This window comes from Brassica rapa, chromosome A02, assembly GCF_000309985.2.
Source record: "Brassica rapa cultivar Chiifu-401-42 chromosome A02, CAAS_Brap_v3.01, whole genome shotgun sequence".
Taxonomy (NCBI): domain Eukaryota; kingdom Viridiplantae; phylum Streptophyta; class Magnoliopsida; order Brassicales; family Brassicaceae; genus Brassica; species Brassica rapa.
This window is the reverse complement of record NC_024796.2, coordinates 22,656,521-22,672,338: the sequence shown is the minus strand read 5'-3', so window position 1 is coordinate 22,672,338 and position 15,818 is coordinate 22,656,521. Positions and strand designations below refer to the sequence as shown.

General features: G+C 35.2%; 1 protein-coding gene and 1 long non-coding RNA gene across 4 annotated transcripts; one reads left to right on the top strand and one right to left on the bottom strand.

Annotated features, from left to right (window-relative positions):
• Positions 1-548: 548 nt before the first annotated feature.
• LOC117132186 lies at positions 549-6,129 on the bottom strand. Its single transcript, XR_004455725.1, has 2 exons — positions 1,447-6,129; positions 549-1,121 (listed from the first exon to the last, which is right to left on the bottom strand). It is a non-coding gene; the product is annotated as an uncharacterized LOC117132186 (long non-coding RNA).
• A 255-nt stretch (positions 6,130-6,384) lies between these two features.
• LOC103853852 (deoxycytidine kinase-like) lies at positions 6,385-15,683 on the top strand. Of its 3 annotated transcripts, XM_033285463.1 has the most exons (5): positions 6,385-8,500; positions 8,574-9,351; positions 9,420-9,797; positions 9,886-9,953; positions 10,025-11,076. In XM_033285463.1, the coding sequence occupies exons 2-5, from the start codon at positions 9,259-9,261 to the stop codon at positions 10,062-10,064; spliced, it is 579 nt and encodes a 192-aa protein (XP_033141354.1). In that variant the 5' UTR covers positions 6,385-8,500; positions 8,574-9,258; the 3' UTR covers positions 10,065-11,076. The 3 variants fall into 3 exon arrangements, with proteins under 3 accessions (XP_033141354.1, XP_033141353.1, XP_033141352.1); XM_033285462.1 differs by lacking the exons at positions 6,385-8,500; positions 8,574-9,351 and having other exon boundaries at positions 9,569-9,953; positions 10,025-15,683; XM_033285461.1 differs by lacking the exons at positions 6,385-8,500; positions 8,574-9,351 and having other exon boundaries at positions 9,618-9,797; positions 9,886-15,683.
• Positions 15,684-15,818: the final 135 nt, after the last annotated feature.

Genomic DNA, 15,818 nt, shown 5'->3' with positions numbered 1-15,818 from the left:
ATCCTCCTTTCCTCACACTGTTGGAAGCATAAATGAATGAACAGAGAAACTCTCATTTTCCCCTGGCAGCAAAATCGAGCATGTTATGATTTGTGCACCTTTGTAGACAGGTCACCCTCACTTCTGGTCTCCACAACACCCAAATCCTTCCCAATCTGTTATACTCATAATTTCCATGAATTCCATTCCTTAAACCCTTCATCCAATATCTTCGCCGCTTTACACTCCCTCACCCTTGTTTCAATAAGACAACCAAACAGAATCGATTTCTCTCTTAACCAGTTTCTCACTACCCCCTGCTTAGTTGTTTTATTAAAACCCCTTATATTCCAAAAGAACCCCGCCATTTAGTGGTTTTTCCTAGAACCCCTTCTCATATCTTTGATATGATCTGAAGTTTCAGAAATTACCACTTTATGGTTAGTCTTCGATTGCCTAGGCAGAATCTGCCTTCCTCTGCCTTTCTTATTTGCTTCCACACTCTCCTCTGCTCTACTTTGATAAATATCTTCTACTTCTTCTTCCTTATCCATTTCCTCCATTTCTTCTGTTTGTTCCTCATCTATCTCCTCTCCTTTTTCATTCGTATTTCTCAAAGCTGCAAACCTAGAAGGTGTTGCAATAGTCACCTGGCCATACATCAGGCTTTGTGATATTGGACTTCTTCCAACCTTTTCTCCCGCTACCTTTTCCCATCCAGTTATTTCTCCCTCTTCTATTTGGTTATCCTTTTAACCAATTTTTTTATTAATATCTCTTCAAATTTACAAAAAAAAAAAATCACAACTAAAGGAGTACACATGCAAATCACAAAACATACCAGAAACAAAACTATTATAGATCATTCATCTACAAAGACAAGCTTGGACTCCACTTGATATGGAAGAAAACTTCCAGGAAGTCTCCAGAAGTCTTCTAGCACATTATATTTTAGAAGACTTTGGAAGACTTATAGGAAGTCTTCTCGAAAATCTTCTTAAATATAATGTGCTAGAAGACTTCCAAGAAGTCTTCCATAAGACTTCCGAGAAGTCTAGACTTTCGAAAAGTCTTCTAGCGCATTATATTTTAGAAGACTTCCGAGAAGACTTCTTATAAATCTTTCAAAGTCTGCTCCACATCTGAAAAACATGCATTTTAAAAAAAATTGTTCAAATGGCTTAAAAACAAAAAAAAAATGAGTGGGAGATTATATAGATCTACTTTTATAGAACATACAAAGTATATATCCAAGTGGAAGATGAGAACCATCTGGTTAAAAACGTGCAACAAAAAGATAGATTAGTGAAAAAGACATGAGACAAAAATGAAAAATTCATATAAAGTTTGGTGTTTTCAAGTCAAAGAGATTAGAATGGGTTTGGAGAGTTTTAGTTTGGGAAAAATGTAAGAACTTTATACAACATGAAGTTACCAAATGAAGAAAAATCAGACATAAAAACTTACCAAAACGCTCAGATCTGTTATGAAATGGAGACATGTGAGAAGACCCCGTCAGAAGACTTTCAGGTAAGTCGTCCTGGAAGTCTTCTAGCCCATTATATTTTAAACGACTAACAGGTAAGTCGTCCCAGAAGTTTTCCAGATCTGAAAAACATGTATATCCAAATCCAAATCTGAAAAACCTGCATATCCAAAAACGTTCAAATGGTTTTAAAACAGAAAAAATGAGTGGAAGATTAGATATATCTACCTTTATAGAACACACAAAAATTACATATCTAAAATTAATAGATCTACCTTTAAATTAATGGAAGATGAGAATCATGTGATGAAAATCCGGTAAAACAAGATAAACTAGTAATAAAGACATGAGACAAAAACATAAATTGATATAAAGTTTGGTGTTTATAAGTTCAAAGAGAGAGGTTGGAGAGTATTAGAATGGGGAACATACCATTTTTGTTGCAGCCATTTGAGAGGAAGAGAGAGACTGTGTAAATTTTTATTTATATATGTTGACAAGAATTCCAATAAGGTTAAATATTATCGATTCAGAAGACTTTCAAGTAATTCTTCTAATAGAAGACTTACTTGTAAGTCGCCTAGAAGATTTCAATATTTTTAGTGGGAAACTAAAATATTTTTAGCGGTAAACAAAAATATTTTTAGTGTGAGTTTGAAGACTTTCAAAGAAGATTTATAATCGCTAGACGACTTACTTGTTAGTCGTCAAGACCCTAAACATAATCCCTAAACTAAATTAACTAACTAAACACTTCATAAAATCAAATTAAACTTAAAATATATTTACTATACACAGAAATAAACACATATAGGTAAAATTTTAATTTTTCAAAAAAATATTTAAGCTTTCCAAAATCTAACCCTAAGAATACATACAATACTACAACATATGTTGTCAAACCCTAAACCAAAGAATATCACGATTAACTACTTTCACTTATCTATGCTGAAAACTATTCAATTTTTTTATATCTTAATTTATATTACTTAAAATTGTTTATAATTACATGATTTTAATTTTCATTTGTCAAAATATTTTTTTTAAAATTTAAAAATTATTTTTAAGATCAACTACACCAAAAGACTTCCGTGGAAGTGGAAGTCGTCTAGACGACTTACAGTATATAAGAAGACTCAGACGACTTTCCAGGGCTATATTTATAAAAATGAGTTCTGTTTTTTTGTTTGGTCACAAGGGGTTGGCTGTAATTTCACAAGGCTTTTAGGTTAGTTTTGCATTTGATTCAAGTTTGAGTATAGTTTTGTATTTAGAATCATGTTTTGAGTCATATTTGGCAAATCCCCCATACTATTAATTATATGATTACTAATACAATTAGTTATATGATGACACATGTATGATATACTATATAATAGTGACACGAAAAATAAATAGCAACATATTTTTGAAACAAAATATGAAATATTATATAATACTTATAAAAAAGATATTTACTATAAAATAATAATATAACACTGTCTACTTAAAACAAATATATACTTATATAAAAGATAAAGTAAACATTCGTGTGGGTGCATGGGTCAAAATCTAGTAAGACTTAAGATTCAAGCTCAACTTCTGCATCATTTGAATGGTTTAATATGTAATTGTATCTGAAAACAATCCAAACTAAGGGTTTGGGTATTCCAGTCCAAGCAAGATTCTCAAGCTTAATCAACAGTATAGGATAAGATCAGAGAGAAAGAGATGAACGCAGCTGGTGTTTAACTTCATAATGATTTCACGCTGTTAACTCATTTGTACACACATCCATTATCTCAGCTTAGCCAACTGTACATTTTGTAACAAACTGCAAGATCTAGGCTCTATCTTGGCAGAGAAGTACCAGCAATAGAATAGGATTTAAGCCTATAACTAGGTCTTCTATTTCATAAGGTTCTAAACAATCGAGCAAGCAAGGAGAACTTACTCCTCACTGCACTGAACGAGCTCACTGCACTCGGATTGAGAAAAAGAGAAGGAAGAAAGTATGGTAATCAAACCAGACTCCTTTTTACCATAAAGAATAGTAATCATATTTCATTCCTTGTTACCAAATCTCTTGCCAATGATAGGCCGAACATCATCAGCAACAGCCAAAGTCTCCAAGAAAGGAACTATAGTAATCAAACCATCATCAGTTGGATGATCATATGAATAGTAACATGTCAGGTATGAACGGAGATAAAGTCTTACCAGTTTTAAGAATGATATCCAGCAAGATGAAGATGCAAGTGGAGCTTGTAGATGTCAATAGTCTTTCGTGACTAACTAGACGACGAAGTCACTGATGCTGGATGCATTAGTCGTTACTACATAAGGCATGCGGAGTGGTGGGTTACCATGTGGATGCAAGATATGCTGAGATGGAGAAGGATAAACTGAGGGTTTATGTCTTGACGTAGTCGTTGACGTAGTTGCTGAGGCAGTGTGTGTCAGAGAGTGAACCAGGAGGCATGCAGAGTGGTAGAGACCATGTGGATGCAAGATGCTGAGCTGGCGTGGGATAAACTTGAGGAGCAAGTTTATACCATAGAGAAAAAGGCAAGAAATAAACTTGGGGAGCAAGTTTATGCCTTGAAGAATAAGTTCATTTCAAGAAAACGAAAGTATACTTATTGATATGGAAGTTGTCCATATTCATGTTCCTTGGAGACTATGGTTTCAGGAACGTGGAGATCACTATAAAAAAAACTATGGAGTCGTCTGTATTCCATAAGACACTGGCTATTATTATAGAGGAAGGGTGAAAATCTCTTAGGCGTGTTCTTGGGTCTTGCGGAAGCAGTTGCTGAAATACTGACGAGAAAGAGACAAGTTTGGGTAGATTAGGAATCTTTCAGTAGCAGCTGTTAGGGTGTTAACAGGCTGTGTAAAGCTGATAAACAAGTCTTGTAATAAATTGTTTAGGCGATTTCTAATAAAGCATAGTTGGTTGCTTGTATCTATTTTGTCTCCTTGATTTATCTTCTGCATTACCCATATTCTGATAAACTAGCCTCGAATCTCTAATGGCTAGTTTAAGCTTGGGATCCAGTGATCGGCTTCTCTCGATCTCGTCGTCTTTCAAAGCAATGATCAGTTTCCGGTCAAGCTCCTTTAGAAAGTGGCTGAGGAAATTAACACGGACGTCTTCCCCACTGAAGCTAGGGAAAACATCGTACACACAAGTGCGAGAAGAGGAAGAAGAAGAAGAAGAAGATAATGAGAGAGCCATAGAGACTGGGAGAGAGAGAGGAGCAAGATAATTTGAATGAAAAGAAGGAATTGGTGATTGATCTTCTGAAGAATGTTAAGAGCATATAACTTGGGAGATTGGAGTGTAGCACAACTTGACGGAAGTTTCCTATTTGTTGTCTTAGTTACGTCCACACACATATGTTTCTCTTCATCTTTTCTACATTATTGTATCTGTACTGTTTTCAGTATTAACATTTATTGGCTGCAAGTCTTGGACTTTTCAATGTAATTGTTTTTTCTTCTTTTTTGTGTTCTTCTACTAGTGCTCCAAGACTTTCAGTCGGGACAACATTAAGGATCAACATACATACTAATGAACCTTGTATCAATCGCAAACCACACAAATTTGAGGAAAAAACCCTCAGAAATTGATTAACAACCTTACTGAAATTGAGATACACATTGATAATCATCTGTGAGTGTGTCTGCTATAAGTCTTACTATCATCTACATGAATATAAACAAGCTTTGGATTGGGTAACAGATTATGAAACAGCTTCCAGTATGAAGATTACATGGCTTTGGTTCAAACAACCAAAAGGTTAAGAGAGGAAGGAAATAAGAAACCAGAAGCAAAAGAAGGTTGTTTAAGCAAAACAAAATGACTAGTAAAAAACGGATTTTAACATACTTACTCGACATTTCCTTATAAGCGTATAATAAAGTCAAGGTTCGTATACTTCGTTAGATGAAGTACCTGCCGGCAGTTGTCAATTATAGCCACTTTGGCTAATTCAAGACCCAGAACAGTTAAATTCTTCGTGTAAATTCCTTCGGAAAGAATGCATGAGTCACGATAAAAAACGCTGCGATATGAACTTTCCATTTGGGTCCAATATATCTAGAAGTTGTGATGCATAGATGATGTGGCTCGCAGTGAAGACAACGACATGAAACAATTCTACCACCCTCTCTAAGAACTTGTAAAGGTGTGGCCTTTGTTTCACGTAGACCGCGTTCTCTTGCGTGTTGAAAAAGACTCTGAAGGAAAAATCTGCACCATTGCAAGAGTCGAATGGACCAAAGTTTCTAAATTTGAAACAAAAATATATTTAGTTGTGTAGTGTTCTTCTACCTTTGATGATTTCATTTAAAAGTATGCAATTGATTTATTGCTAGGTTTCTTGCGAGTGATCTATCTATCTATATATCTATATATCTATCTATCTATCTATCTAGACTCTAGATTATATTTACGAGTGATTTTGCTACATGTCATTTCTACAATCAATTTCACAAAACAAATATGACATGGCTACTAAAATTGATGACATGTCTTATAGCTTAATATGACATGGACAATTGCATTTAATTTTAATTTATATTTTTGGTAAACTTTTAAAATATGACAATAACTCATATATTACATTTAATGTCAATTTATATTTTTGGAATTTTTTAGAATATGGGAATAACTCATAAATCATCATTAAAATAAATATATTCAAATATGGCATTATAAATTTCGAAATATAATATAATTATATATTTTTTAAATTATACAATTTTATTACTAAAATTTTCAAAAATGTATACAATTTTTTTAGAAAAGTACAAAAATTTAATCGTAAAATCATTATTTTCTTATATATCTACAAATCTCATAAATATTGTTTAATTTTAATTTTTGGTAATTATGCAACGTTTACAAATATAATTAATATATTTAATTAAAATAAATAGATAGAAAAATCATCTAAGATTATAATTTCAAACTAGATTTTGACCCGCGCTTGAAAGCGCGGATTTGGTTTTGTTTTGCTTTCATAATTATGAAATTTAGTGTTTGAATCATATAATCTTGAAGATTATTTCACTAATGAAATTTAGTGTTTGAATCATATAATCTTACACCCAAATCTTGTATAAAGCTTCTATGTAGTGTAGTGTCTTACATGTAACGTGTTTTGTAGTTGATGGTATTATGTGAGGGAAATGAATATTTCGTTAACGTAACAGTTATAATAGATTGTGCTTTGGTTTTGGTTCATGTAATGTATTTTGTTTGGGTAGGATGGTTTAGCAATCGGTTTTAATGGTTATGTATAAATAATAATGCATACAGTTCGCATGGTTAGAGTAATAATCGGGGTCTATAGGGTAAAAAAGGTTATCAATTATTGTTATAATATACATGGTAAGTCCAAAATTTTTTTAAAGTAATAGGTCCAAACAACTTTCATAGGTAGATTTTTTCAAAATCCTTCCCTTTTAATAGTATTGATATATACATGCATATTCTTAAATATAATTTTTATGTTTAATTAAATCAAATTTATGTTAAAATATTGATACAAAAATAAAATTTACAATATTAACCAAATTTTATTTTAAAATATAATTTATATTTATCTGTTGAAAAATATTTAATTTTTTTTATTGCACATGGTGCAGGAAGACACCTAGTCTATCTATATAAAAGATAGTTTATTCCCTTTCCATACGGACGAAACTCAGCGTTTCATTAAAACACATATAATGGGCTTTCTTTGTTTATTGTGTGATAGGCTCTGAATTTTGGGCTTTCTTTGTTTATTGCGTGATGGGCTCTGAATTTTGATCCCTGTGATGGCCCTCTAACCCTAATTGCTTGATCAGATATTTGCAGATGTCTCTTGCTTCCTGAGACGGCAACGGTTGACGTCTGAGCTTCCTTTCCTTGACTGAAATGGCCTGAGTTATGTAATTTTGTGTTTAATCCTATTAAGTCCATCGCCCACTACGATGTCTTCAATGCGTCATTCTTATCTCCGAGGCTGTGAATACTTCTCATTCCGAACTCATCCTCTCTTCGTATCTCTTACAAAATATCAGTTCAGGGTAGGTCTGGGCGTTCGAGTACCCGTTCGGGTTCGGATCGGGTATTTCAGATTTCGGTTCCATTTTGTAACACTTCCTAGGTCCCATTCTAATAAATTTACAAGTACGGATCGGATTCGGATATAACACTTCGGTTTCGGATCGGTTCGGATATATCCAAAGTAACCATATATCATTCGGATTCGGGTTATATCGGATCGGTTCGGGTATATTCAAAGTAAAATCTAAAATTTAAAAGTAAAACATAAGAAATATATCCTTCTTTGTATATAATGGAGTATTTAAGGTGTTTATTTAAATTTTCAATACTTATTGTTAGATATCATATCCAAATAAATATGAAATTGAATATTTGAAGTACATATTTATGTTTCAAATATTTATATTATATATTAATTTGGACATTCGGATAGGTTTCTTCGGATACTTTTTCGGGTTTTCGGGTTACCCATTCGGGTTCGGATATATTTTGTAACACCCTATAAGATCCAATGAGGTATTTTTTACATTTCGGATCGGATACGGATCGGGTGTTTCGGTTTTTCGGTTTTCGGATTTTATACCCAGCCCTAGTTCAGGGTGTTATGGCAAAAGCATTGAGAAAAGAAGATGCTATCATGCTGTTATGGTTGGAATACTTGCTGACAAAGAGGTAAGAGTTGGTATCAGAGAGATTCACTTCTTCCCTTCTCTGGAACAAGTACCTACGAACTGATTTTGTTTTACTGCGCTTGAATATTTAGTACTGTCTATTAACTTCTATCTTTGGCTTTAATCTTATGTATTATTGGTTTTCTTATAGAGGATCAACTTGCTATTGCCAAATAGACTCCACATAGGCTCGGTTTGGGGTAAAACATGATCCATCACCATCAGCTTCTCTACTTGGTAATCACTAAGACAAAAGCCTAGCTGATGTTCCCGTTGAACAGTTGATTGAGAAAGCTGATGCCTTTGCTGCTGTCTTCCCAGGTTGGTTAAGAAGAGTTTTTTTTATTCATAAACATGCTCTCTCTGGACAGAAATGTTTTGGTTTATGTTTCAGCTAGAGCAGAAGTACGAGATTGTGAAGAAGTTGCAAGAACTGAAGCATATATGTAGGATGACTGGTGATGGATGCTCCTGCTTTGAAGAGAGCCAATATTGGTATCACTGTTGCTGCTGCTACAGATGCTGCATGAGGCGCTTCTGATATTGTTCTCACTAAGCCTTGACTGTATCTTTTCCCAAAGAATGATGAGCTATACAGTCAGATCTCTCTTTTAAGCTATAGTTTTCACTGTATCTTCTCTCTTCTCCAATCCCACTTTGTTTCCCATTTTGTTTTCAAACAGATTTATGCAGTCTCAATCACCATTTGTATAGTGGAAAGTGATCAACCTTGCATGAACATCAAATCTTCCTGTTTACTTTCTCTTTGTACCTCTTCTATAGTTTGGGTTCATGCTCATTGCTTTAATATGGATAGTGAGTTCTTTTCATTTTAAAACTTCCTCCAAGTTACTTTTGGATTATATCTGGTCCGTTGTATCTTTGGTTTCCTGTGCTAACTAATGGCTTCTCCTGAGAGAAACTGGAATTCTGGATTTGTGCATTTTTAAATGTTAGGTATTTAGGCGTCGTTGTGTAATCCATTGACTTAAGTTTTGAGATTTTTAAGATCACCATCTCTCAATTAGGATGTGTTCTACTCTGAGCCTCAGAGGTATGCTTACACTTTCCTGAACTACATGTTCGTCACGAGGCTGATGCAGGAGAAAGAGTTTACTTCTGGGGTTAAGCCTCTTAGGTTGATGGAAAGGAGTGTCTTCAGTGACAGAATGGTAATAATTCGACAAAATGCGTTTCTTTTTTTAGATTATGTTGTGAAGTTAATGTGTTGTGTGTTTAGGTGTTTGTGAGAGCGGTTCATGAAGCCAAGTGGATGAACGAGATGGAGATAAGCATATACGACTGTTGGTTTGATGATGTAGTCTCCGCTTTACCTGGAGTTGTACCTGATGGGTTTATATACTTGAGGGCAATTCCTGACACTTGCCACAAGCGGATGATGCTTAGGAAACGAGCGGAAGAAGGTGGAGTGTCGCTGAAGTATCTGCAGGATCTGCACGAGAAGCATGAGAGCTGGCTCCTACCGATTGACAGTGGAAACCATGGGGTGCTCTTTGTTAGTAAACCGTCTTTGCAGATGGATAACTCTCTCCATCCTGATATCAAGGACCGTGTCTTTTACTTGGAAATGAATCATATGCATTCTAGCATCCAGAAGGTAAAAGTTATCTCATTTTGTTTGTGTGCTAAATGTCTAAAGATAAGAGTTTGCTTATAGACTGGTTAATAATTGGGTTTTGTAACAGGTCCCTGCTTTGTTTTTGGACTGTGAACCAAATATTGACTTCAGCAGAGATATTGAAGCAAAGAGACAGTAAGTTCTTACTAATATTAATGTCATCATAACTTGAGTTACTGATATGTTCTTGATTGGTATTGTTGAAGGTACACACGTAAAGTTGCTGAGTTCTTTGAGTTTGTTTAGAAGAACCAAGAAACGTCGCAAGAGCAGTCACCCTTGCTGATGCCTCCTCATAATGGAGGTCTCTGGATGGGACCAGAAGGGAAGCATGTCCCGGGTTTAGAACTCCAGTCTCTGGGTTTCAGGAAGGCCGTCTGCGTGAGACTGTCCCCCACTGTTTTGTTTGCTCTGAAGGAGCATTGTCAGGGTTATCATCGAATGTCAATACGTATGGTCGGCTTTATGTTTGGTTTGTTTAAGGAAACTTCTCACTACGGCTTTTATACTCTCTCTTAGTTTAGTTATTAACCCTTTTGTGTAGAGAAAGATTTGATGATGTCTGGATAATTTTTATTCTTAATGTGTTTTGTTTCTTGAAATCTCTTATGGTCTGGAGTTTCATTTGTCTCTATATTAGTCCCTATCACAGCCAAACAAATATACATCAAAGGAGTATTTAAAGAAAAAGCGAAATGTGCTTGGTCGTACAAACACTGCATTTTCGTCCTATCCAGGTAAGAGGTCCGAGGTGGATCATGGTGTTACAGCTGCTTCGTCTTTGTAATCTCTTAGCGCAAGAAGCTTGAAACCCCTTAAGTGACATCACATGCCCTTTAACAATGTATGAAGCACACTTCGGCACGTTTGTTACTAATTTTTATAACAAAACACAAAGAGTTAGAGAAAGAGGCCTTTGAGCTATGGAAACGGGTAATCATCTCCTTGAAATGAGATTTTGTTATCCGTTTTACCTCTCATGGGATGAAATTGATCGGAATTCTTTAGTTTGTAGAGAAGAAACGTGTGTCTGCAATATGTGTTTACATATATATTTGAATAGGATGGTAACTTAAAAAAAATATATAGTTAGATATAAGTAAGACTGGCTTGAGAGTTGTCGGTTTAAAACAAACAACTAAAAACCGGATGATCCACATATATATTTTTGGGTAGTTTGAAGGTCAGATTATCTATATATATATCCATATATAGCAAGTTGATCAAAAAAAAAAAAACTCATATATAGCACATAAAACATTCAAGGCAGAACTTAACAAATAGCGTGCAAGTAAGGAATAGAAAGCGCTTCACGCGCCCCCAGTACACGATCTCAGAGGTGAAACCCTAAAAGAAAACCGCAGCTCCGTTCCTCGACGACTTCACCGGCGTAGCCTTTGCCGGAGGGTCCCCACTGCTGACGTCCTCTCTCTCTCCTCCTCTCTTTCAAACTACCATGGAATCTATGAATGAAATCTCGTCGTCAACTCCGCCGAACTCCAAAGACAAGATGATGGAGCTTCCACCGTCGACTTCAGGAGCTTCTTTGGGATCGTCTCTGGCTCTTGATTGCGCCAGTGGTCCGAAGTCACTGCATCTCCAAGGAAGCGAAGCTGGGGCCTCTCTTCCCTGTGCTGACTCTGCTGGTCTCCAACACTCCATCGTCTCAGCTTCCTTTTACCACCCCTTCTCTGCCTGGCCTTAACTCCCATGTCTCCTACCCACCTCCACCGTCTCAGGTTGTCGTTAACTCTGCTCCTTCGTCTCAGTTTTCAACAGAAGAAGCAAGAGACACACAAGTTCCTCCGTCAAACACTGATTCTGGATCTGTTTCTATCCAAGCTGAGACTACTACTCAATTTGTGCCTTTTTTAGGTTCATGGGCTAAACCGCTCATTTTCAAACCTGTTGCTACTCCTCCTGACCCAACTACGCCAAGAGAATATGACTCTGTGGGAAATCAGCTGGCTTCTCTTTGGCCATCTCTTAATAATGAGATCTTGAACAAGAAACAAAAAAGCAAGTATCCTACCAGAACTTAAAGCAGATGGAACACTCCGATTCCCTTGGGCTGCAAGATCAAGTCCTCAGTCTCGCAATCTGTTCCGGACCGCTTCACCTATGTACAGATTTGATGGTACACCAGAGGTATCCATCCCTTCTAAAGTTCTTAAATTAGGACATGAGAACAAGGATGAGTATATCATAGGCAAGTTCCATAGGTGTTCTTTACCTCCGGGTGGACTTGTTCATGCTGTAGCTAATAAGATTTGGGGAAGAAGCTGTAAGAACTCTTGCAAAAAGCTGAGTGAGTCATCCTATATGTTTCATATCCCTCACCAACCTACTCGCCAATGGGTTATTCAAAGAGGAGTTTGGCATATTGATGATTGTTTGCTTTTTGTGTTGCCTTGGACTCCGGAGGGATCCTTTCAAATACCAAAAGTTTCAACTCTTCCGGTATGGGTCACTTTGAAATACATCTCTGATTGCTGCTATTCTAGACTAGGAATTAGTCATGTTGCCTCGGGTCTTGGAGAGCTTATCTTGACACATAAACCTCGTTTGGATCCTACAAACATGGGTGAAGCTAAAGTGCTAGTTGAGATGGAGTTGGATAGAGTTTTTCCAAAGCTTATAGCTCTTGATGATAAGCAAGGTAGTATTTATCTGGTTAAAGTTGAATACACATGGATCCCTTCCACTTATGAGAGATGTGGCAGCTTAGGTCATAAAGCGAAGAGGTGTCTTATGTCTTTTGTACCTCCAGAAAATTCAGATATCTCAGTGGACGTGACTGCTGACATAGCAATTGTTGATATTGATCACATCTTGCAGCAACAAAATGATGAAACAGTTACAGGAAGTCTCCCTACAACTTCTGCTATGCCTCATGTTGACTCTCAACCGGAGTTGAACATAAACATTCAGGATGTTCCACGCTTGCACTCGGACTTGATAGCGGATTCTCAGGAACCATATGTTTCTACACATGCCCCTATGGAATGCCAAGATATTCAAGTCTCAAAGATCACCACTAGTTCCTCTACCCCACAGGTTCAAGAGGATATAACCAAATAGCATCGCCAACTTTAGCCAAGATTTTATCGCCATTAGTAGATATTGAATCTACTCCCATTTCAGCATCTATTATGGAGACTTCTCCATCCAACATTATCAACAAGGAGGTCCAAAAAACTTTGATTGTTGATCTTTTACACACATCGGCTCAAGCAAGTGGATTTGAGAGTCCTTCTCGGTTCACTGCGTTAGGTGATGTGGAAGAGGCCCCAGATGAACCAATGAGCTCGCTCGGTTTGACACGGGGTTTGAGGGAGATTAGACCTCCTATAAAGTTCCAAGATTTGGAAAATAAAACTGCATGAGGGAGAGGTAAGTGCGGTTGTCGCGGCCGTGGTAACACTCGCTAGTAGCTCTTTTTCATTTCTTTTTTGGTTTTGACTCTCTCGTTCCTTGAATGTTTCATAGGTTTGAGATGTTATTCGTCATGAATTGTATTCATGCAAATTTTTTCTCACTAAAAAGTCTACAGCCTTATCATGTAAACGTTTTTATTTTAATTGAAAGCCCTTTGTCAAAAAAAAAAAAAAGAATGTTTAGTTTGGCTATCTTTTAAATCTGCCATGCACTATATGTGAAGAAACTTTTAGATTAAAGAATCCGGATCAATTATAAATCAATCACTTAGCTGAATAATGTTAAGTCAATGTATTAATATGGTTCTATTAGAAATTGTATTTAATCCAACTATACTCTTCTGAGGTTTTCCACGACGGTTTACACCAGTTTATACGTTTGTTATTGAACTGTCAAATCATATATATATATATATATATATATATATATATATATATATACTAGTAGTTTTCCTGCGCTATATGCAGAAACTAGGATAGGCCCGCCCTACGGGCGGGGTATACTTTATTTGTGATTTCAATTTTTATTTTTTGTTTGATTTGGTGGTTAGTGTTTTAAGTTTGAATTTGCAAGAGATGTGTATAATAGTATTTATTTTTTTTTTGTTTTGGTGGTTGTGTTTTAGTGTTTTAGGCGAATATGACATTTTAAGTGATGAAGGATATTATATCTATTTTAGTTAATGTTTGATGTTTGCTTATTTTTGTATTTTTATTTGTTCTCAAATATATTTTAATTACATAATACTATTTTAGTTATTATCTTTCTCTTTTTATTAAATTTCTTTATAATGTAAACACATTTTACATTATCTTCGCATATGTCTAAATTTTTCTTTATTTTTTCATTATTCTTATTAGAGATTATAAAGTTGTATTAGCATGATACGATTTTAATGATTGAAATGGTATACATTTATTAAATGTTTGTTCAATTTTTTTATACATAGTAAGTATTATTCGAGTTTTTATTGTTGTTTTTAGGTTCAATAATCAAAATATTGATTAATTTTTATTTTGTTTATATTGAATGTACCTGTATTTTTAATAAAATTTTATTATTCAGTTTCAGTGTATTATTATTGATTGTATGAAAAATAGACTTTAGAAGTTTCAGTCGAAGAATAAAAACTGACTTATTTTGTTTTGGTTGGTATACTGAGATCGGACTGTGATGATCGTGTATCTAACCATGTGAGGAAAAATGATTAGGTCCGTACACCAACCTCTGTACCAGTCATGATCTCAGCTTCAAGAACCATGTTAGCATGACCATCATTCTCGTACCATTGCACATAGACCTTGCGTCTGGTTAAGGTTGTAAAAATTCAAAATATAATATATAGTTTTTGGTCTAAATATATATAATATATTTTGAAAAAGCATACACAACATAAAATATTGTTATGTACTCTTATCTGTTGAAAATTTGTCTTATAATAATTAAAAATATTTTCATAAATAAATACATTTATAATAATAAAGTTACATATCTAGCAGAACTTTTATTTTAGTTCTACGTTACTATCAAATAATTAGTCGACAAAAACAAATACTGAACCAAATTGCAGCTAAACCAAAAAAGTAACTTATCTTTATGTATACGCAAAAACCTATCTTCAAACTATCTTCTCCCTTCTCTTCCTTACCTATGATTCCTTCTCTTCTCTCATCTGCTTTGATCTGTGTTTTTTTTAAGTCATACAGCCATCACTGCCAAGCCGTGACCACACCAGCTCCTTGCCATTCAGTCTCTGCCCTCACCATGACTCTACCACCATTTATCAACCGTGCTATAACAACCTTCATTAGACTCACCATGAAAACTTTGGCATTGACTCAATTTTGTTGCTTTCTATAACTTCTAAAGTACCATTTGATGTGGGACTCGTCATCTCCTACATTAAAAAGATGACAGATACCATATTTTTCTTATTCTTACATGGGATAGCTGAGCAGCATCATGAGGCTGAAGATGGAGAAGTAGCTGCAACAACAAAAAAGAGTATCTTTTAAGCATCCATATTTTTTGCTTTGGTGTAAAACAAAGAGAAGTCTCATGTCGACCTGTTTCTTAATGAATGGAGGAAGATATCCAAATATCCTCCAGCATATGACCAAGGTAAGAGTTGAGCAGAAATTTTGGAAGCAACTACACCTTGCAGAAGGAGCCCAAGAACTTCTTGCATCACAAAAGGTCAGATTAGAGATGACTCATGAGATATAATATTAAAAAGGAACATATGTTTACAATATCAATCTCGGTTCGGTGATCAACCAAGTGATTGATGTTAACATTTCTGCCAAAATAATTAGATCTTTTATAAATATAGCTAAAGCCATAAGATAGCACATAACTTAAAATCGAATAATACGAAGTAGAAGGGAACTTCGTAATGGATACTTGTTACAAAGAAACAACTCAAATGTCAATAAAGAGAAAATAAACAATATATATTGTCAGGAGCGCTTGTACTTTATGAACTCAGTAACGCAAAGAAACCACCGCCAAAACAATGATCTATTTGTTTGATTTTTTTTAGGAACATGCTAATCACCATGA

Bases quoted from the DNA above. Each gene is read 5' to 3' on its own strand.
- LOC103853852 (XM_033285462.1), top strand. From the start codon at position 11,940: ATGTACAGATTTGATGGTACACCAGAGGTATCCATCCCTTCTAAAGTT.